At 44.7% G+C, this 23,988-nt stretch overlaps 1 protein-coding gene across 2 annotated transcripts in view; it reads right to left on the reverse strand.

Annotated features, from left to right (window-relative positions):
* PPP1R1A (protein phosphatase 1 regulatory inhibitor subunit 1A) overlaps nucleotides 1-21,875 on the reverse strand; it is a 108,786-nt gene extending 86,911 nt beyond the window's left edge. For both annotated transcript variants that reach the window (XM_078384717.1, XM_078384718.1), the window contains exon 1: nucleotides 21,665-21,875. In XM_078384717.1, the coding sequence (XP_078240843.1) occupies nucleotides 21,665-21,745 (81 nt within the window). In that variant the 5' untranslated portion in view covers nucleotides 21,746-21,875. The remainder of the gene's footprint in view (nucleotides 1-21,664) is intronic.
* Nucleotides 21,876-23,988: the final 2,113 nt, after the last annotated feature.

The following is a 23,988-nucleotide window of genomic DNA, read 5'->3' on the forward strand; positions in this document are numbered from 1 at the left end:
TCATTCATGGAGCGATTACTTCAGGACAGCAGTCTGAACAGTGCAAACATCAGCCTTCCCCAAGCGGTATCCTCTAATTGAGTTGAACTCCAGCGTCAATCATCCTCAGCCAACAGGATTCTAAATCTAAGTGGGAAGGGCAGACAGAAAACTTCAGCTGTGCTTTGTGGCGCAGGGTGATATTTTTACTCTTCCTTTCAATGCTTGATCATAAAGGAGTAGAGAAAGTGATGTATTTACTCAGCCTGTGGGGCAAAAGCAAAATGGAAGCAAGAGTGGGTGCTAGTCAGCTAGCATCCATAATTTCCTCCTCCCCAGAAAAAAAAGGCCTTTTGTTTACAAGTGGGGATGGGAATTGCATAGCCCCCCAGATGGTGTTAACTGCAGTATTCCACACCTTCAGCTATGCTGGCTAGCGAGAGGATAGTCCTATGAAGGTCTTAAAGGATATAAGTTACCCAGCTCTGCTAGATTTAGTGCTTCTACCCTGGGGCAGGGGAATGATCAGTAGCATAATGACTGTGCCCTGCCACTATACCTTTCGTTGGCTAGCCAAATACAACACTACCTCAAGAGGCACGCAGGCAGAGAGAGAGAGAGTCCTTGCTTCTCATTATGTTACATGACCAAAGGTAGATTCAGAGTTATAGACAGCCTTCCTTAGAGCTACTTCAAACTATTCATTTATCCCACACTCCAATGACCTCTGCTACAGTGGAAGGACGTTTCTCCTCCACCCTCCTCCACTCTGTTTACAAGGGCATTTGAATAGATGAACCAAGTTTACAGCCTAAATCCAAAATTCCATGCCTGCAAAGGACACTTGTGAAATAATGGACTAATATGTGCTACCACAAAAACAACACACTCTCCATCCAGAGCTATCAAGGAAATCCAGCCTTACGCAGTTTTCCTTTAAAGGGCTAGAGGGAGGACACGATGCTGTCATGAATAGTCCTTCCCCCTCCCCTCAAACCCCATTCCTTGATTGAATCTCCATCTCAGGTCTGTAAGGAGCCTGTTTGGCAACCAGAATATCACGCTGCTGCTGCTGCTGCCGCTGCTCTCCCATTGCTATTTTTAGACCAATTTCCGACATTGATTGGCAATTACCACAGAGGCCAATCATCACAACAGGGGTGCCAGAGCTAGCTTGCCAGAGCTCCCTGTGTATGCATGTGTACGAGGGAGCAAGAAAGGCACCAACAGGCCAGTCCTCACACTCACATACAACATTTTAAAAAATTGGCAGGCCTGGGTTCAAAGGTGGAAGGTCAACAAGGTCATGGCTCTACGTCACAAGGAAACAAGGAAATCGGAACCCACCAAACACATACTGTGTGAAAGAGAAAAACCACTCACGCAGGAAGCCAATCAGAGGGAAAAGCTGATCTAATTAAACTCAGTCTAATCAGTTCTCTTTAGCATATTAACAGGTATACAGACACAAAACAAACAAAGTTCTGCACTGTTTTTTCTTGCCTAACAGTCAGGCAGAATACATGTTGCTCTGGGATAATGGGAGACATAGTTCAAAAAAGGCGCAATCCCAAACTCTGGGTTTGCATATTCTTGAGCTAAAGGCTCATCTACATGGCTCACATTTTCTAAGAACTTCCATGTTATTCTGGTCTTCTGGCCACTGAGCTCCAGATGTGCATGGCACGTTAGCCCAGCTACTTTTTGCTCATCCCCATGCCTGACACTGCCCAAGAAGCATCGGGGGGGGGATTGCCAGGCTTAAAGTGTGTGTTGTGCCATGCTTACCAGGATGGGACCACACAGTCCTTTCTTCTACAGTGGTGCTTCAACTTACGACCATTGCGACATACGACCATTTTGAGTTGCGGCCAACTCTGGCCGCAAAATTTTGCTTCAACTTGCAGCTGGACTTGATCGAGTTGTGATCAAAAGAGGCAGGGGAAAAAGGTGGGGAATTCAAATTGCTAACTGTTGGTCAGCGAAGAGCTTCTTTGTACAGTGGACCCTCGACTTACGAAGGTCCCTACTTACGAAAATTTCGAGGTACGAAAAGCTCCGGCCGCAAAATTTTAGTTCAACTTGTGGCTGGAGCTTCGACCTACGGAAGGCAGAGGGAAAGGGTGGGAAATTCAAAGCACCCCCCTGCTGCCCTTTGCCTTCTGTCCCCACAGAGACAGAAGGCAGAGGGCACCAGGGATGGGAGACAGGGACAGCGAAGGAGGTTGTGAAGCCCGGGAAGCCGAAAGCCACTCTGCACCCGCTGCGACTGAGTGGCTTTCAGCTTCCCGGGCTTCAAAACCCCATCCGCTGCCCTCTGTACGGGAGACAGGGCAGCAGAGGGAGTTTTGAAGCCCAGGAAGCTGAAAGCTGGCAGAGGGTGCGAAGCGGCTCTAAAAGCCGGCAGTGGGTGCGGACTGGCTTTCGGCTTCCAAAGCTGCACCTGCTGCCCTCTGTCTTCCATCCCGGTGCCCTCTGCCTTCTGGGATATTTTTTCTTTGCCAGGAATGGATTAAATGGTTTTCAATGCATTCCTATGGGAAAATGGACCCTCGACCTACGGATTTTCGACCTGTGGCCACCGTTCCAATACGGATTAATACCGTAAGTCCAGCATCCACTGTAGCTCTTTTGCCCCAACAGAGTGCATCAGAAATGGCTTTGTGCTGCCTGGTGCTGCTTTCTGCTCGTGAGTAAGTAGATTTACTTTGTTCTGTAGCATGGGTTTGGGTGGGTTATGTTTCTGTGCTCTCTCTGTGGGGGGGGTTGTGTTTTCTGATGGCGCTGACTGTGGTGTGTGTGTGTTCTGCTTTGTTTTTCAGCCTCATTGCGTTCCAATGGGGCTGGCTGTGGGGTTTTTGTTTGTGATTTTTGTGATTTTTGCCCTTACTGGAATGGATTAATCGCGTTCCAATGCATTCCTATGGGAAATGATGCTTCGATTTATGACCATTTCGAGTTACATCCATCTTGTGGAATGAACTATGGTTGTAAGTCGAGGCACCACTGTACAACTGGAAATCACATACTTGACACAGTTTTCTGTAAAATGAACCCTACTGTTTCATCCATTAAATTCAAAATGGTGAATGTTGTCCCTGTGGTGGGTACAGTAACAGTAACACAGAAGACGTGAGGGCTTCCCATCTTGGAGCTAAAACCAAAATAACGCCATTCAGCAATTTTTCCAGAACAGCAAATGAAAGATAAAGAATGGGACTCAATGCACGTGTGTAGCAGGTACAGAATATAAGCCTGCCATATATGGCATACCTAGAAAATACTTCTTCAGTCAGGAGGGTACATTCCAAATGTGCTAGACTACAACCTCCATCACCTTCAACCAGTGCAAGGCCAAATGGGAAGCATGCCATTTTAACAAACCTGGAAGATCTCCACCTCTTGGATGGAGGTTTTCTTTTGTGAAACTGAAAAGTGTTGCGTATAATTATTTTAAAAAATCAAGCAAAAAATCAAATTAAAGCACAGCTGGGACCTAGCTCCATGTATTCTGGACTCAGCCCGAAAAAATTGCAGCACGAAAGAGAAGGAGGTGGAAATGACCGCTTCCACTTTGCTAAGCAATTAAGATGTTGTTCTTCCTGACACCATATCCAAAGGGATATGTTGATAGCAAGAGACAGACAGGGTCAATTTTAGAGAATGCTGGAAGTACTGTGGAAGAGGTATTGTCGCCTGTGGTGTGTACATCCATCACAGCACAGTGTCTAGTCAAGAGGGATGGATTGTTTGCTTTAAAAAACTGCTAGAAAAAAAACAAACATTTTTTTTAACTACAACCCTGTTTCCAACTCCATTCCTCCCTTTTCTTCTGTCTTCCCTTCCCTGGTGGAGCAAAATATGTATTTTAAAATTACGGATAAGTGACATAGCGATAGACTGGCTTGCTATCCAACTGATGCAGCACCGGATTCTAAGGAAAAAAATGAAGGGAAAAGATCCCCTTCTGTATCCTCTCTTGTCTCCCCCTCTGCAGAGGAAAGCTAGATTTTTTAAAAAATATTATTGGCCACTGGAACACCACTGATTTGGCACTTGAAACCCAAGTGATGTGGTGCCAGATTCTAAGCTACAATACAATGCTATCTTACATGTGAACAAAACTTCCCTCTTATCTATTAATTAACTTGTAAAGACAGGAAAAGCATTAAACAGTAGTCCTGCCGTTATTTCCATCTATAGCACATGACCTATCATTTTTGTCTACAGGAAAATGTTTGTGTTTAGTGAACTAATAACATGTTGCTAGCTCGAAACAATAAGGAAATGATCAGGTTATTGGGAAGCATTAGGCATAGCAACAGCAGAGAATTAAACCCTGCAGCTGCACTCATTTGCAGTAAGATAAACCCTTACCTTTAGCCTTGCTATACTCTAATTAAATTTAAATTGGTGAAGAGTTGTAGTGAAAAACCAAAAACATTAAGAACTGGAATTGGAAAGTGATATGGTGAAAGTATGAAACCAACAGATTTTTAGGGGAAGCACCCACCAGTGTCACCTGGGTTCGATATTGGTGATAATGCATGCTGGAAACCAAACTTAAATGGAGCAATCCTGCCTGCATTAAGAAAACAGTAGCCCGTGTCAGCAGTCTCGTGCAGATAGACACATTAAAAGGACAGGCTGGTTTGTGATTGCCTATACATTGTGTAGTCACCAGAAAACAGATCAAATCTGACTGTGTTGTCCAAGCGGTGAGATAAATCACCACTTGATAGCACCTTAAGCTGCCAGCCCACCCAGCTTCCATACAAGTGGGGGGGCAGGGAGCATCTTATTCTTCAGGCAGCAAAATGTTTTAGGCTGCCATAACTATGCTGCAACTTGCAATAAACAATGGAAACATCCTGTTCTAGATTCAAATTCTCCACCCATACAGGAAGTTGCCTGCTGTAGCTTCGTCAGATGGGTTGTTCTGGTCCTGGCACTTGCAATATCACCAAGGAAGGACAATTTGGCTTCTTTGCATTGGCTGTGACGAGATAATCCCACCACTCCCAATATAAGTATCCAATAGAGTTACTACTCTCCACCCTCCAAACTCCCACAGCACTTCTGCATGAGTTTTTGTTCTGGGCTGGCCTCTTTCTTTTCAGGATAATATACCATTAGCACATAGTTCTCTGATCTTTTTTTTTAACTTTAATTAAAGTTTAAAACCTCAGAAGGGTAAAGAGAGTCTGCCCGACAAGCTACACGCTGCTTGTCATTGCTGGGTGGATGAGAGAAAGGCCCAAAGCCGATGGTGTGACTCCTCGGTTGGCCGCTTGGTATCCTGTCACTTTCCCCGCAGATTACTTACCCAAGAAGTCAGTTGTAACTGCGTGAATCCTTAGCACCCAGATGACCCCACCAAAAGGAAATCTCCTCTGCCTGCTAGTTGAAACTGCCCCTCACCAACATCAAAGAAATTTGAAGAGATCTGGGAAGCAAGCGTTCTGCAGTCTATCATCCCTTTAATGTTTTGATCACACTGCCAGAGAGACTTCAAAAGAGGGCGGGGGGGGATATCACTACCTTTATTTTAACAATTTACTAGATGCAAATTGGCACCAGAAATGGTATCTCTCTTCCCAAATCCCACCCCACCCCAGATGGTCCACCAGCTCTCTCTCTCTCTCTGATTCTCCCTAATACCTGCTAAGGTTATGTTCTGACTTTTTTCATTTGGTTTTGTTGTTGTTTTGGACCCCTTAGTCAACAGAGCTTAGTGAAGTAACAACTTCCAGGAGCTCCATTTGGGGAGATGAGATGTAATCCATGCTCTTTTTCAAGCTCTCCTACCTAAACACATAGAAAGGCTGCCACCCCACTTGTTACGTGGAAGACTTTCCACTCTGCTCTCAGATGTCTCTCCTAGTCTCAGCAAGACTCGAGTTTCAGCGGTATGCCCCTGAGAGCTTCTTAAAGGGTCACTTTAACAGGCATACTCTCCCTCAAAGCAACCCTCCACCTGCCAGGCAATCACTCCTGCCCCCAAAGTGGAAGCCCTAAAATTGGACCAAAAGTTCCAGCTTGGGGACAGATCAGGGTCAGGCTGGAACATATTTCCTTGGTGCACTATGTGCTCACTGGAAAATAGATCACACCAGAGCGCTCCACAGGGAGGTGGTGGCACTGAGGGCTAAACCACAGAAACCTTTGTGTGCTGCAGGGTCAGAAGACCAGCAGTCATAAGATCGAATCCACATGACGGAGTGAGCTCCCGTCGCTTTGTCCCACCTCCTCGCCAACCTAGCGGTTTGAAAGCATGCAAAAGCGAGTAGATAAATAGGGACCACCTTGGTGGGAAGGTAACAGTGTTCTGTGTATAGCCACGTTGGCCACGTGACAACGGAAACCGTCTTCGGACAAACGCTGGCTCTACGGCTTCGAAACGGGGATGAGCACCGCCCCCTAGAGTCGGACACAACTGGACTAAATGTCAAGGGGAACCTTTACCTTCACCTAGAGCACTCCACAACCAGTCCAATTGCACTCTACTTCTCCGTGTGATCACTTCGGGTACTCTCTGTCCCTGTCCCAAATCTGATCCTTTCCTGGATCACCCCAGCAGTAAATCCCTCCTCTGATCATTTCGAAAAGGTCCTTATTCTTATCTGTCATCCTTCTGCTTCCTCCTTTTTTTTCCATATTAACCTTTTCCAACCCTTTCTTCCAGACGCTTGGTAGAATCAATGTCTATGCTAATAGGGAGGCAGCTTGGTTTGCGTTTTTTAATCAAAGCCGATTCTAATGTAATTGCTTGTAAAATAAGCTGCTTACTGTTTTCTTGTGTTTTAATTCTTCACAAGCAGTGCACCCTGCTTTCTGAGACATTGTCTCTGACCTCTTTATTTCTCTAATGCATGATGCTTGCTTCAAGCTGCATGCAGTGTCTGGAAAGGCAGGTGCTATTTTACTGTGCAACGAGTCTACGATCCACGCACAACACATGCAAGCCAAGCAAGCACATGGTACAACAAGCCGATCAATACATTCATGCCAAAATAGAAGGGGTGGAGTCATCCAGAAGCACGTCATTGGACAATGTCTCACGTGCTTCGACAGGAAGCACTTTCTGAAGGAGAATCTTGCCTTCAGTTTTCATGGGGCAGGCGGAGGGTTACCATTCTGCACAAGCCTTCACGACGAGAGTTCAGGTAACTATCACAGGGGCCATATTGAGGAACATCTCAGTGTCTCCTGTGACAGCTGCACTTTTCCCCCTCACCAGATTCCCAACGATACCTCAGACGTTCTCAGATATATATACAGTACGTACAGATAGATAGATATATTTGGATGTACAGAGTTCTATTTAAAACCTCTTTAAGATCAGGAAGAGAAGACACGCACCCCCTTCTCAGACCTGGGAGGGTGAGGTGTATAATTAGTAGTGCAACACTCTTTAATGGAAAGAAAATGGAGGCAGGGGAGGTGTAATAGAGTGCTGCTCAAATGCCAGCAGCTGTGAAGGCTGAATTTACAGCGAGGTGTAAATCTCTTGGCGATGGGCAGTTCTCCCGAAAAACAACATGTCCTCTGTGATTCAGTCTTTACCCAAGAGCCTGGTTGGGGAAAAAGACTTGCTAGCTTATTACGGATATTAAAAGATTTATTTTCCCAATAAATGTGAAATGTAAAAATAATGTACAGTCAACTTTCCTCCCTATTTCAGTAAGAGACCCCAGCATCACTTACTAACATTTTCTTCTCAGCGTTGCCTGGATACTTCAAAGGCGATGAGCAGCAGCTTAGCAAACATGCGGCTTTGTTTACAAATGATTATCATTACTGTAGTGTCTGGCTTATTTGTCAGGATGTTTCTGTAACCAGGCCTTTGACAGTCTATTATCTGTGTTAATAGTATTATGGGTCCTTCTCTACAAACTATTTTACTGAGAATCCATCCCGCATCAACCATGTACAGTGACTGTACATGCCCTACTGTACTTGTCTGGGGAAACAGCTTGCAATCCACAAAAACTTACACTAAAATAATTCTGCTGGCCTTAAGGGTCTTATGAGAGTCTTCCCTTCTAAGGATCATATAACCCCCCACCCATTTCCATTACAGCCACAAGGCTGCTGGTTCATTTCCCGGCACAATTCCAAGTGCTGGTTTTAACCTATAAAGTCCTAAATGGCTTGGGCCCAAGCTATCTGAACATCTGTATCTCCCTTTTTTAACCGGCCCAGGTTTTAAGATAATCAGGTGAGGCCTTTCTCTCGCTCCCACCACCCTCACAGGCACACTTGGTGGGAACACAGGAGAGAGCCTTCTCTGTCGCTGTTCTCAGACCCTGGAACTCCCTCCCACTGGAGGCCAGGCTGGGCCCTGTCTTTGCTGTTCTTTCATAAGAAGACAAAGGTCTGTCTTTTCAGGCAGGCTTAAATGACTGGCTAGCTAAAGGGTATTTTAAAGGTACCGTTGTATTTCTGTTGTTTTTGATGTGTTTTTAATACTGCTTTTACCTACACGTTTTTAATACAACATTTGTTTACTTCTTCTTTAATATTGTAATAATTCATTATTTTAGCTTTTAATATCGTTTCTTTTAATACCGTAAGCAGACTTGCATCCTTTCTAAGAAAGGCAGCAAGTAAATAAAATTAAAAAATAAACAAATCAGGGTATTATAGCTACTCCTGGGGCGGTGGGAAGAAGAACAGGGATGACCTAGGAGTTCTTCTTAATGCCTTTGACTGATAGAGTTGTGGTCTACCAGCCTATTACAGGAATGAACTCTGTACATGTTCAGGTTAACCCTTCCAGCGTGATCATCACAGTACAATTCCAGAAGAACTGAAATCTGCTTTGAAAAGCAAAATTCTGAGCTTAAACTCTAGCACGTCTTGGCTCCCACTGAGCCCTGATGGCCCTTCCTTATTGTTTCTTGTTGCTCCTTTTAAAAAAAGATGAAATGAAATAGAAACAAATCAACACTGCACACAGCATCATATAACAAGGAGCGGTCACCAGCAGGAGCCTCCTGAGTGCAGCAGGATAATGATGAGCTCAGCTGTTTGCAGCACATTCCTGGGAGAGATTCAGATGCCCTTCCTTCCCAGCTCAGCGGAGATGCAGAGATGCAGAGCAAACAATGCACAAAGGCAGGCAGAGGGGCTCAGCAGGCAGCGTTTACCTCTCCTTCTCTCCCCTCTGACTCCCACTGGAAAGGGCAATGCCACCACGCCCAGCCAGCACTGGGACCAGCTGGAGCAAGGTCAAGAACAGAGGGCGCATGACAGAAGATAGGACATTGCTTTCCCCTGGGGGCTCCTGAGAACACTTTGCACACTGTGATAACAATGTGGAGAAAGGAAGCTGAGCCCAGTTGGGTTTCATCTGTCCTCAATTTAACTCCCCTCTCTTTCTCCCACCTCCATGTTATTTTCAACAATTCTGTTGTTACTGTCCCCATTTGGCTCACAGGTCCCTAACAGCACTGGGCTACAGACTGAAATAACTAGTTACACCTAATGAGTTACCTGTAATTCGTTCTTTCCCTAAATAACTACCATACAACTCCATTACATTGTGAGAGAATTTAACTCCTTTTGTGGTATTTACCTGTAACCTTTACGTTCCTCATGGCAGAGGAATATTACCTTGTTTGAGGGGCAGTATGCGCTGTGCCGCATAGGGCAAAAACATGAAAAGGGGAACCAGGCTTGGGCTCTGCAGGGCCATATACTATATTACCTGGCCAGATTATCCTGATTGAGTAGCCACATCTTTGTTCTAGATGAAACATGCAGCTTCTGAAATGGGTGGAACGGGCCTTGTATTACAGGGAAATTAGTGTCAAAGCAGGTTCATATTATAGTGATAGACAGAAGTGTGCCTATCTTTTCCTCCTCAGACACATGCTGAGAACAGAGCTCAATCCTCTGATTTAATTTGTAATGCAATCAAAATTTCCTCACAGGACTTTTTACCCCCTCATTTTTGCAGAGAGAAAGCATCTCTTTAAATCGTGTTCAAGAACTGAGCAGACTTACATGGGGCTGGGGCTGAGAAGAGGCATGTGTGGGATGACCACGATGATGACAGATACAACAGTGTCAGTCTTTGGCTTCAAAGCATAACCAGCTTGTTTTCTGCAGATCATACATCCCTGTTCTTACCCCAAAAGAGAGCATCTAGAATCACCCTCCATGATTTGTTTCTTAAGCAGGAGTCCAGACAGCCAGAGATTTAAGTTGGACTTCATAAGATTCAGTGGGCACACAGAGAGTGTTTCCAACCACCAGCCCATTTTCCACCATCTGGCCTTCACCAGTTGTAAACTGGAGAATGTGAGCAGGCACTTTGAATGAGAAAACATGAATGTGTGTTTTAGTGGGCTCATGCTGCGATGCCCTTTGTAAGTTAATGGGAAACAGAAAACCCACACAGTTAAAAAACAGTGTTTAATATTAGTTTCAAGGGGAAGAGCTGTAAGAGTCCAAATACATGTTTTTAATGGGAAATGTTCCCAAGCATAGCTTTGCTTGTAGAGGTGTTTGTTTTGGGAGGGAAGAAGTGTTCAGGTCTATTAGCAACACAGGCCAGTAGCAGGTCCAGAAATGGAGTGGAAGGTTGGTGAAGAAAAAAATGATAATCTGACTTATAGATTCTATTCACCTTTCTCTGGACCTGGACCTTTGGACTGTGGTATGAGGGAAAACACAAAAATGGTCACTACAGGGGCCAAACTCTGAAACAAGAAATCGCATGGGAAAGGTGCAAAGCTGGACTCTTCCTGTGGGTCTGTGCCCAGAATTTATCTTGATAAGATCCTGGGACCATGCCAGTTGCCCAAACATGAAGGCAAGCAGCTTCCACCAGCAAAGGGAAATGGTTTTAGGAACTCTGATTTCATCCTCATCATCTGAAATTTTGAACCAAAGTTTTGCTTGTGATGGATAATAAATGAAATCAGTCAGAAAGCAGAAAGAGACTGGAATGTTGAGGAACAGAGGAAAGGCTTATTTCTAGATGGGGATGACTCACCATTTTGGTGAGTCGTCCCACTTCTTCGTGAGCTGTCAAAAGTTACCCCCCAAAGTTATTCGTTGATTCGTGAGGGGTTATTAAAAACACACACACGCTGCCCCCGCTCCCCCACCACCCCACCCTTTCCACCCCACCTATTAAAAAAAATACTTCCTACCGGCCACCGATCAACTGATCAGCAGGCAATAGGCAGCCACTGACCCCCACAGCTAGCCACCCCCCACAACCTAACCCACACCCCCTTCCTCTCCTTACCTTAGCCCTCACCCCAAACCAGAATGGGTTTTGTTTTTGTTTTTTTGTAATATGGAGGATGAATAAAAATGGGTAAATATTCGTCCCTTCTTATTGGTGGGGCCTCTGGAACCCACGAATATGAAGGGACGAATATTTAACAAATCGGCTATTTTCGTCGAAAAAGCCGATCCATTTATATATTTGTCCCCATCTCTAGTTATTTCTTCTCTGTACTCTTGTCTGAGCGTCAGCTCTCATTTCTACATTCAGATGCTGGTTTTACCTCCCTTTTCCAGAATTCAAAGGACTAGGATGTTTGCTGTTGAAGTTAATTATTTTCTCTTGCAATACTTTTACAGTGGGTTAGTTTCTTCTATGCTGAGTTTTGTTTCCACAGACTTTTCACAAACCTCTGACTAATCTTTGTTACTTCTTTGAGAAGATGTTAATAGAACACTTCTCCGTTTTTGTTTTTAAACACAGAACTAGGTTTTTTCCCTATGTTTGACTTTTGGCTCATGGAAATCTAATTTCCTAAGTTCCTCTTTCACATTTACAGTATTTTACTTCATGGTTTAATCTTCACTGTTATACATTTTGACATACCCAGTGTGTTGTAGTGGATAAGATAATGGATTAGGAGGGCTGGATACCAGGGTTTGATTCCCTACTTGGCCATGGATACTTACTGGAGGAATGGAACTGGTAAAACTACTTGTTAAATATCTCACTTACCTTGAAAGCCTTATCAGAGTTTCTACAAGTCAGTTCTGTCTTGGTTGCACATAACTAACTAAATTATACTTTTTATGTATTTTACTTTTTTAACACTTCTCCATGGATCAATTTTCTATTTGGATTCCTCTGGAGCTTCTATATTTGGCTTTGGGACTTCTGTTTAAGACCACAGGAGAATGTTTCCTCTGCTTGTGACAGGTAGCTATAAACTGTTTTTCCTCAGTCATTATGTCAAACTTTTATGCTTCTGGTAATGTACAAGTATTTAACTAGGCAATCTGTGGAAGATTAGGAGCAAGTGTCAGGTTTTATGGAGGGCTAACTTTAGCTAATTTTGTAGGCTGTAAGTCTTACATGCAAGAATAATTTGCACATTATACTGTACTTTGATTCACGTTGTACCACGCAGTACTTTTAATTTAATCACAGCATTACTTTTATCCCTTTTAAAACTCATCAATTTTCATCCCATTTCTTCTGTATTGTGCCTTTATCTCATAAACCTCATTTATTTAATTCCAATAAAACTCTCAAATGTATGACATTCATAAATAGCCTTAGGTACCTCTAGCTACCATACTGCCTGTTGTTTCCTGAGGTGAATGAAGAACTGTCATTTTCATCTGGTGCAGTCCAAAGCAGCTCCAGAGACTGCTAGCCAAGACTCTTTGTAGGAAAGCCTGGGGAGTCACTCACTGCCAGAGGAGACAGTGTTGAGCTACAAGGACCAATGACCTTATTAAGTACGTATAGGGTATCCTCCATACACTCAACAGCCCTTAGCCATGTGCTGAGTCATAGACTTTGCCTTGGTGGTCCCTTCCATCTTGCAAATGAATTGTCTAAACTAACACAACTACGGAGGCTTCACCGCTCTAACATTAAGCTGTGAGTAAGCACCACAGGAAGTCGGTTGGATTTACTTCTGAGTAAATATGGCTACAACTGTACCGTCTCAGGAACAAAAAGACTAACAGGATGGAGGTTATGATAGGAATGGAGGAAACTGGAAAAAATGGGGTATCAAAGCCACATGGAATAAGTTACTTTATGGCCAGAATCCTGTTATGAGACATTGCCCGCATAAGTGAAGCTGCACAAGTAGATTTTGTAATTTTCTGACATCTGTTGCACTGCCATATGTGTGCCCTGTATTTATGTCCGAGCACACGACAGCCAGCCAGAATGATCATGAACACCAGTTACACAATTTCTGGTTTCTACCATGTGATTGCAATACTATGCTGATCTAAAATTTTGTTTAAAAGCATCTCAACAGTGGGAGGGGGGAAGGGAAAGGTTAACAATAAAATAGACCTAAACAGATGAAAATAGCTAAATGTTCCTCCCAGCCATCCCAGCTTTTCATTCTTTGGGAACACTGGCAGGTGGGGGTGACAGTGGTGAGATTCACAGCCAATGGCAGGGCAGAATACCACCTTTGCCATCACACACACCCCCTTCATATGTGCCATAAAGGTGAGAAACTTATTTAATTTTTTTTATAAAGGCAGAAATGGCTGAGAAATCAGATAAGAGACAGAGAAGATGCCAAAGAGGCAGTGGAGAGCCCTCCTGCCATTTGCTATAACTCTAGATTTCAAGTTTTCAACATATTTGAAACCCAGTGACTGAAATCTCGTTGCTTATCATAGTACATCATGACCAGAGCAGGGCCACTGAATCACTGGAGAGTCAGCTCCTCTATACATTCCATGGATTTGGAGAGCCAACTCGGTTTGCGATTGACTATGCTCTGCAACAGGATTTCAGCCAGAAAAAAAGAGATAAAGTGGAAAAGCATGTATCCAATTTATCTTTTTATTGACTATGGCTTTTTTCCCCCTTTTGGCCACATATGCAACCAAAGAAAGATGAAGACAAGCACAGAGTTGGTGAACTCATCCGCTTTGTTTCCCACGGTAGCTTTTTTAAAAATCCCTCTTCCTTCCACACTGTGTTGACTAACACAACTGCAGCCTTGGTGAATTCCTGGCACTTATTATAGATAAAAGTATTCCCTCCGATGAAGGGACATAAAACTGTTGATTAGAGTAGTCTGATTAATGAGATACAGCCCAATTCCTCCCTCTCTGGGACCTAGTCCCTTTTTCCATTGCAGCTGGTCAAGCTGGCTTCTTATTCTTGGAAACCCTTCCCAGTGTACCCTCTGTCCTTTCACTCCCAGAATACTGTGTAGCCTTGAAACATGATCTTCACTGCTATTCTGGACGCAAGGAAAGGGTTGCCAGGTATTTTGCAACATTAGTGGTTCAACACTCCGGAAGCTCTGGCACTCTCTTACCCACCTGTGTATTTGCCCCAACAGTGTCTAACTTCCTAGAGGCTTTAGAACACAAAGCCCTGCTTCCTGGAACCAATTGAGCTATCAATTCACGTATTAAGAGGCTGCCAGTGTGATTCACCAGCAAAAAGATTCTAGATTCTGATTCTCAAAATAAATCTGAGGACCAAATTCCAAATCTATGTTTGGAAGAGTCTCCAACCCAGATGCAGGCCAAGACTGACTGCAACTGAAGTGACAATAGTTTACTTGGATCAACAGGGGCCATAGCTCAGAGGAAGAACATTTATCTGAGGTACAGAAAGTCCTAGTTTAAATCCAGTTAAAAGTGTTAGGGAGCCAGTGATAAGAAAGACCTTAATCTGAGTTTCTCAATAGCCCGGACATCCGTCAAAGCAGATAACACCAAAATTGTGTGTTATATGCCATTAAGTCGGACTTCCCCTAAGAGGGCTTTCAAGGTAAGTGAGATATTTAAGGCAATGTCCTGCGCTAACTGCTGATGAACATTTTCTCCAAAGTTTCAAAGAGAAATTTCTGTTAAGAAACAAATTGTACCTCATACAAAATTCAGCTAGAACAAGGTTCTTATATTGCCAGGAACAGAATCTTCACATGCTTGCAAAACCATCATAAATGATGGTAGTTAAAATTGCTTGAAAGAAAAGATATGACAGTTGAAATTTGCTAGAAACTAGATTATGCTTTTTTTTAAAAAAATGGTTATATGACATACACTTTGTGCTGCCTTGCCCAAAATCAAGAATATACATAGTACTCCATTTGAAAACAACAAAGGAAAAATACTGTAATTTCAGGAAAGGAGGTAAAGAAAAACAAGAAGGAAGAATCCAACACAGCAAACACAGTGTTCTGTGAATACCGCACAAATAACCACTAAAATAATAAATGAAATATCTTAATATGTGGGACTTTAATTGCCAGACTTGGAAGAAGAAGAAGAAGAAGCCTTGATTTTTGCTATACAAGAACAAGCACTCCAAACCAATGTGATGAAAGCTAAGAGCCAAGGAATTAGTGCTAACAACAAATGCCGACTCTGCCAAGAAAAAGATGAAACTGTGTCATACCTCATCTGTGAATGTCCAATGTTTGAACAAACAGATCACAAAATTAGACATGATAGAGGGGCAAAATTAGTGCACTGGTCATTATGTAAAAACATAACTTGCCAGACTCCAAAAACCCATGGAACATCAAGTAGGGAAGGTGTCAGAAAATGCCAAAGTCATGGTCCTGTGGGATATCCAGATCCAAGCTGATAGAACACAACACACCAAACACAGTAGTAATAGAACGTTGAGACTGCAATTCCAGGAGATGCCAGAGGTGAAAATAAAGAACTAGAAAAACTAATAAAGTACAGATACTTCGCAATAGAAGCACAGTCAACCCTCGACTTACAAACTTAATCCGTTCCGGAAGGAAGTTTGTAAGTCGAAAAGCTCGTAACTCGAATCAGCATTTCCCACAGGAATGCACTGAAAGCCCATTAATCTGTTCCAGCTGTTTTTGGTTCTTAGGTCGAGGGGTGGTTTGTAAGTTGAAGCCAGTTAATCCGTTCCTACCACTAGGGGCAGAATTTTTTCTTTTAACCTAAGATGGCATAGGTTAAAAAAAGAGGCAGGAAACCACAGAGGGAACGAATGGACACTGTTTAAAAAGAACACTTTTTAAATCAAGCACCTTTTACATCAAAACAGGCACCTTTTCAACCAAGCACCTTTTAAATCAAAACAAGCAGCTTTTAAAGCAACCAAGCACGTTTTTACCCAAGCAGGTTTTAACTCAAACCAAGCTCCCTTTTATCCAAGCACTGTTAAACCCAAAACACCTTTTAAACTAAAATTTACATTTAAAAATGACAATACCAGGCAATCTCAGGTCTCTCTTCCCACTCTCTAACTGCTTGGATGAGCGAAGAAGCAGACAAGCAGCCTCTTCACTAACTGAAAGTTCAAATTTCCTGCTTTCCCTGCTTTCCCTGCACTTTTTTTCTATTCGTAACTCAAATTCAAGTTCGGAAGTCGAGTCCATATTTTCCTATCAGAGCAGTTCGTAAGTCGAAATGTTCATAACTAGGGCCGTTCATAAGTCGAGGGTTGACTGCATCTTGCTTGTGGATGGAACACAGTGGTTCTCGTAGTCATTGAGCATTTGGGAACAATATCAAGAAATTTCACACAATATTATAACAGTTACAGATTCCAACAATAACATCAACAGAGCTACAAAAAAATGGCAATATCAGGAACAGCATATATATTGCATCGATATTCAACAAATACTTAGGTTTTTGGTTAAAATTTGTATCTGTTATGTAATAGCAATCAATGTTTTTATAATGTTGATTGACTGTGCCTGGTATTTTTGAAGAAGAAGAGGAGGAGGAAGAGGAAGAAGAAGTTCAGAGCTGGAAGGGTTCCTATTGATCACTGAATCCTGTCCCTGTCAATGAAGCATAATGGGGATTCGATCTCCCAACCTCTTATGGGGATAGAAGTGAGGACTTAAATAAAACAATACCCCAACACCAATTTTAGTGAAATCCCATTCCCCTGACCCAAAAGCAATTAATGGACAACACAGAAGGTAAGATTGGAGTGAGAATGTGTGGCCCTCCAGCATCCATCAGTCCTAGCCAGCACAGCTAATGGCCAAGGAAAACTAGGAGTTGCCATCTTACCTTCCTGAGGATGACACATTGCCTGTCCCCACAGTGAGATCGCAAGGCCTCTTCCGGCCCACTGTAATGCAAACACTAGGGGTGTCGTTAGGGTGGGATGGTATAGACTCCCTTTTGTCCTGCACTTCTGCCGCCAACTTTGAGCGCTCCTCCTCTTCCTCATGCACCACTGTGACACCTGAGGCTGAAGCATCTGGGTTGATTTCTGCACTATCTATCTCATCCTGTCTGCTAACAGCCAGACATCTGAAGTGCAATATTCTACACTTATTTTGTACTCCTTGAATGGTGAGATTTTCATGTCGACAGAGCAGTTTTAAAAATAAACATGGTGTTGCTCCTCACATGAGACAAGGCCAACATGCCTGTTCTTTTTAGAGAAACTTGAATATTTTACAAAGGCCGGGAAAGCACCAGTGAATTCAACTGAACCAGCTGCATCAAGCCCTACTGCTTTCTGCTAAATGAAATGTCTATAAGGCTGAACAGACGTGTATAACTGCTACCGTTGGAGGTTGCAGGATTGTGCAGGGCACCTCCTGGACTAAGCCCCTGGAAGTACAAAGTTTTCTGATGGCATTAATTCGCACGTGAATAGCTGTGAGTCACCAAGTGCTGAGTAGTCAATAGGTGAAAAAAGCACATGATGCACATAGACCTTTGGGAACTGGCCCTCTGTTTCCAGTAAATGCTCCTACCCTGGATGTCATCGAATGCTAAAAGCCATCCAAGACAGCACAACTGCAGCCATTTTATCAAGAGCAGCATCTTCTTTCCCTTCCAGTGAAAATGGATGTCTGACCAATTTAAGGCTATGGAGGAGGATGTATCATGGTGACACAGAAAGCCAGGTGTTGAGTCATCTATTGCACCAAGGTCATGCAAAGTGAGGCCATCTAAAGTCCAATCACCAAGCCTCCTGCTGGACATGGACCACAGGGGGGAACAGAAAGCCATGGAAATGGGGCATGAAGGTCTGCATACAACAACAAAGGCACACCAGGCTGCATCTAATAGTGTGGGCTGTGAGAGCCAGAAGAGACAACCCTAAAGGTAGAGAAGCTGCGGATCACCAGGTATTACTGAATTCCATTAAAGCCAGCATGGGCAGTAGTGAGGGTGAGTTCAAAAAGCTTTTCTGCTTGGGACAAAGAACAAGATGCTGCCCTTCATTTCACCTACAAAAGGGGATCAGGTTGGCAGCTGAATCTTATTCAACATTTGTCATGGAAGAGAATGTCCCATGTCACTTGAGAGATGTAGGCTAGGCCAGGCTATCGGGCACAAGGCATGATACAGAGAACATACAGTTCGATGCAGAGGAACATACAAGAGATGCCACCATAGCCTTCTCCACAGCACTCACCACCTACTGTCTTAGCCAGTCACCTCATTGTACCTAGGGATAGTGCTTGCCCTGACAACTGTCAGGGATGATGGGAGATGATGAGCCAGGAATAACTTCAGCACCACAGACTCACCATCCCTGGCCTATAGTTAATGAAGGTGGATCATCAGATTTCTTAATAGTTAATGAAGGTGGATCATCAGATGTCTTACTTAATCCTTGCACTAGAGGTGGCAATGGGTCCATATCTAAGCCCTTCACCATTCAAAGCAGCTTCTACCACTCAGCAACAGAACATCCTCATTTAAGGCCAAACTGCTCCAAGCAGAATTCAGTGAACAACCACCACCAGATCATGCTCTTCCCAATGCTTGGGGATGCGTAACCCTGCAGATGTTGGTGGATCACAATTCCCATGAACTCCTAGCTGACCATTCCGACCACAGACTCAGCTTTGCATGGTAGGTGGTAGAGAAGAAAAGCTGGGTATCCTGCAAGGGCCATCTCCAGTTTGATCATAGTATCATGATAATTCAGATATTTCACAGGAAAAGAAAATCATTTTGATATTAACGGAGAGTCAAAGTACTTTTTTCTGTCCTGGACAAGTCCACACGCACTTTATACCATATGCTGTGATGGAGCCATCCATACTACTGCTCAAGAATGTTTCTATGGGTGACCCTTATTCTTTGATACAAGTGAACAGAGCAAGCAAACATTCAAATGTTCCTACCTCTGTTCCATCTAGAACTTCTGGATCTCTAGATGTTGTCTGGCTGACAATACCATTAAACCAAGATAGCGTAGTGAATTGTGTAATGGAAGCTGCAGCCCAAGAATCACGTGGATGGCCACCATTGCTCACCATGGTCTAGACTAGTGTTTCCCAACCTCCGGTAACCCAAGTGTTCTTGGACTATAATTCCCAGACACCTTCACCAGCAGCTGTGCTGGCTGGGGTTTCTGGGAGTTGCAGTCCAAGAACACCTGGGTTACCCAAGGATGGGAACCACCACTCTTGACAATTGGACGTTTACAGTAATAAATAGTCACCTGTAATACCTGGTGAGTTTGCATAGTCCCATTTGCTTGTTGTAACACCCCACCCAACAATACTATTCCTATGTGGCATATATCAAACAATGTTATATCTTCTAATTACCCAAATGCAACTCCACAATACAACTCACAGCTCTTTAAAATCAATAGGCAGCAACAGCAGAGGGATGGGTACCTTGCATCAATTATTCTCAATCTGGTGCCTTCAAAATTTGCTGGATTACAACTCTCATCAGCCCCAGACAAGCTGTTGGATGATAATTTGTTGGCTGAAGGACAACCCCAGTTGTAGTTCAACGCATCCCAGTTGGCACTAGTTTTGGGGAAGGCAGCTGTACATAATACAGACCAGACACATCCCAAAGGGTTTCTAAAATATCACAGCCAGTCCTTGGGTCTTTTAATGGCAGCTTCATCTCTCTGAGGTATTCAGCAGCTTAAGTCTTTCATAGGACAGAAGCACACATAGTCATTTCCAATGTATAAGACTATAATATAGATGCCACATCATAGGAAGCTAAAATCATTTTCATGTTCTAGAAACATGATTCCAATGGACTTTCATGTCTGATCCATCTTACTTGCCAATGGAGTTCAGTGTGCTTCCAGAGACCAACCATCAGAAGTATGAAAAAGCTTATTCTGTGACAATCAAAAGTCTCAGCTTGTATGGAATCCAATGATATGCTTTCTGTAATGGATAGTATATATAGCACTCTGCTGAGCTGGCAGGTCAGGTTTTGGGGCAGTAAAAAAATTTCAGGTTGCAACCTCAGGCCAAAGTACAGAGCAGAAACTCAAATACTTTTAGTAACTCTGTGAAGGAGAGGATAGTTCAGCGTTGAAGTCACAAGGGTGCTGTCCTCCTCTGCCCCAATGTGTTTTAAAACCTGTCCATGCGCTTTTCACTACACACTCCCATCCAGAGCAAACCTCTGGCCAAACAGCATGTCCTCTTTATTTTCAGCTCCACTTTCCATAAAATGTCACAGTGCTCATCAGTGACATCCTGTAATACAGGAAAGTGACCTAGCACTGGATAAATCGCCTTTAGCAGCAGAATGCAAGATATTGATAATAATCCAAGAACTGCAGAGCTGGAAGGGACCCATTGAGTACATCCCCTGTTAAGGAGGCACAGAGGAGAACCAAACTCCCAATCTCTGGCTCTTTGGCAGATACCTAAATCCAGCAGTTCTGCCACCCTTCAATACCACCTATGTGTTAGCAAAGTCTCCAAATCAACCTTGACCCTGTGGCCGCTCAGAAAACCCTGGCTTCCTATCACCTCACAGCTGTTCAAGGCATCACAATCCTCAGTCTTACAACCCAAGACTTAAACATTAGAAGGCAGCCCGAACGAGCCCCTGAAAAAACTCCAAGCTTCTCCGCCCCCCTGCAATGGTCCGCATTTCATGCAGAGGCCAAAATGTAACACAGCCTTCAAATCACAAGATATGCCAAACGCCACACCCACACCTCACCACCCCTCTCACAGGGTCCTCATACTATCCTCCCAGTTAGATTTCCCACTATTTACACCTTATGGGTCACATTTCTCCGTGGGTTTGGGCAAGTCAGAGGAGGGGAAGGAGCAGCAGAGAAGGAAGAAAATCCCCAACCTGAACAACAAATCTAATTCAGACGCGACCCACCCTTCCCTGGAGAAGCTAGATATATATTTTAGTAAATGCCCTGGGACATAAAGATGCCATCCCCAGGGGGCTGGTTTTTCATATACGAGAGAAAACTACGCCCATTCGCCCCTCCGCCTCCTTTCCCTAGAGGGCACCTTTCAGGGAAAAGCGTCCGAGGAGGGAAGCCCCATTTCCAAGCCAGAGGTGCAGGGGGGGTGAACCCTGCCTGAGGTCACACGTGCTCAGAACGGGGAAAGCCCTTCTGAAACCTGGATGCCAGGCGCTGACTCGGTGGACAGAGGAGGAAAGTCCTTTTCATATGCCCAGAGGCACGCTTTCCTAGCAGGGATGCCCACTGACGTCAAGGGGGGGAAATCGGGGGAGAAAGGGGAAGATTCTCAGGAGCTTAGACCGCGATTGTAGAACAGAATTTCCGCGGGAGGAGGAGAAGTCCCCACAAAGCAAAACCCGGGATGAAGCCCCCGTAGCGATGCTCGGTCCGCGTTCGACCTCGAAGTGGGGAGGGCGGCGAAGAGAAGAGGAACCCCCCCTAAAAAAAGACCGAACAAAGCTGCACAGCGGGCAATTCCCAGCCGCCCGCCCCTCCCCGACGTCCTCAGCCGCCAGCCGGCCCCCGACTCACCTGCTCCGCCGCCTCCGGGTCCAGATGAGGCTCGAGCAGCGGGACCGTGAACTGGATCTTGCGGGGACTGTTGGGCTCCATGCCGTCCCGGGCCGTCGAAGGAAGGAGGCGAGCTGCGAGCGCCTGGGACCTCGGCTTGCCTTCGCTCCTCTTTCTCGCCGGTCGCTCCGTCCAGTCTGCGCGCGCCCTCCCTCCCGCTCGCTTTCCCACCCAGAGCGCTCGCTCGCTCGCTGGCTCGCTCCTCCCTTCCCTCCCTCCGTCCGTCCCTCCCTCCCTTCTCTCTCTCCCCCCCTCCGCTCCCCCTACGAGAGACGCGCCGATTGGCTGCTCGGGCTCTGGGCTGCTCTTCCTCCCACTCCCTCCGACGCACACAGGCGTATATATATATATATATATACACACAGCGCGAGAGAGACGCACTTGCACACGCACATATATACACACACGGGCAGCAGCTCCGCGCCCGGGAGAGCCACAGCGGCACCCGAAATCTGGCACGGGCACGCAGAAGGCGTCCCGGGAGATGCTCAGCAACAAAGAGAAGGGAAGAAAACGCGAACGTGGGAGAGCCCTCGAGCCCACCAAGCAACCTCCTCCTCTTACCCCTGTCAGGTATTCTTTGTACCTGGAGTGGTTTGTATTGTCATCTGATAGTTGCTCTCTCACACAGCCCACCCCCATCAAAATAAGTTTACAAGGTAATTTTATATACGACCCCCTCAAAGTGCCTTTGGCTTTAACGGAGCAGTCTCAGTAGAAGACAATATATCTTGGCTGCACATCGTCATGTGCTAAATTCTGCCTTGTGATAAAATTACATGCATATGGACTTTTCCCCTGGACAACCCAGTATTCACTGGACCCCACTTGCTTTGATCCAGGAGAAATTAAGACTGGAGCCCTTGACCTCCCAAAACCTCAACAGTCGCCACCCCCTGACAGAGCAAATCAATCCAGGGCTCTGCCTACTGACCGGTTATTTTTGAGATTACAAATTAGCAACCTTTGTGGGATATACTTTTTTTAATGTGCATATGTGAACCACTAAGAAAGGTAAGCAGAATCTGACAGTCACACACCCACACTGGAAGGTATACAAATGTGGGAGAGGAACCACATGCACGCATGTGAACACTACATGAAGGATGCTTTAGTGGTGGAGAGAAGCACTGGAAGAAGCTTGCTTATAATGTGTGTGTAACACCCATTTGGGAAAGAAGTTAGAAGCTGCGGAGTCAGATCGGGCAACTTGTGTTCTTCCAGCTGGTATTAGACTCCAGCTCCCTTCATCAGTTGCCAGCAGAGCCAATAGTGAAGGATCATGGGAGATGCAGTCCACCAAGGCACCAAACCCTGCTGTAGAACTCTCTCCTAAAGCTGATAACTACCACCTCTGTCAAGCTGCCCCTGCCATCATTCCCATCCAGGTTGTTTGTGACCCTCTGTATGTTGCTGAAAACAACTCCCATCTTTATGTACTATGGCTATCCCAGTGGTTCTCAGCCTTAGGTCCCCAGATGTTCTCAGACTAAAATCCCCAGAAGCCTTCTCTGCTAGCTGTGCTGGCCAGGATTTCTGGGAACTGTAGTCCAAGAACACCAGTGGGGACCCAAGGCTGGGAAGCATTGGGCTATTGCTGATTAGGGATGATAGGAGATGCACTGCAGAAATATCTGAAGAGCCACAGGTTTGCCTTTCTCTCTCTCTCTCTCTCTCTCTCTCTCTCTCTCTCTCTGCATTCTACAAAGGAACCAAGGTGCACATAAAAAGAAGCACACAAAAAATTAAGGATATTGTTGGGAAAACTGAAAAAAGAGGCAATTTTGTTTGAGAACCTGCAGGTATATCACTAGATATCCCCCCTAACACATCATTCCTGTACACTTTATCAGCAGTTGTTTGATGTGTGAATAAAATCCATGGCAAAGCCTTCTGTCTAAAGGGATGTAAGGGAGTAGGAACAGTTCTGTGTTAGACCTCCGGGGTCTAATTCCCACTTGGAAGCTGCCATCCTCCAGAGAAAGCCACACACGTGGGAATTAACCCACTGAGCCAAGATGGGGCAACAGGCATGTGGGAGCTGCAATCTAAAAAATTCCGGAGGCTTGTGTTTTCCCCACTCTAGCCGTGGAGAGCTAATTTTCCGGAGGACATCAGAAGAGAGTGGGTCTGCGTCAAGTGCACTCAAAGGTACTTCAGTGCTGTTACATGGAACGGGCATTATCAGGGAACTTGATCTTGCAGGCATAAAATGATTAGAATGTACCTGTGTATGACGCATCTGTGTTGAGCTGAGAATCAGCTTGGAAGTCCTTCACATTTCC

The sequence above is a fragment of the Pogona vitticeps genome, chromosome 2, assembly GCF_051106095.1.
Source record: "Pogona vitticeps strain Pit_001003342236 chromosome 2, PviZW2.1, whole genome shotgun sequence".
NCBI classification, from domain to species: domain Eukaryota; kingdom Metazoa; phylum Chordata; class Lepidosauria; order Squamata; family Agamidae; genus Pogona; species Pogona vitticeps.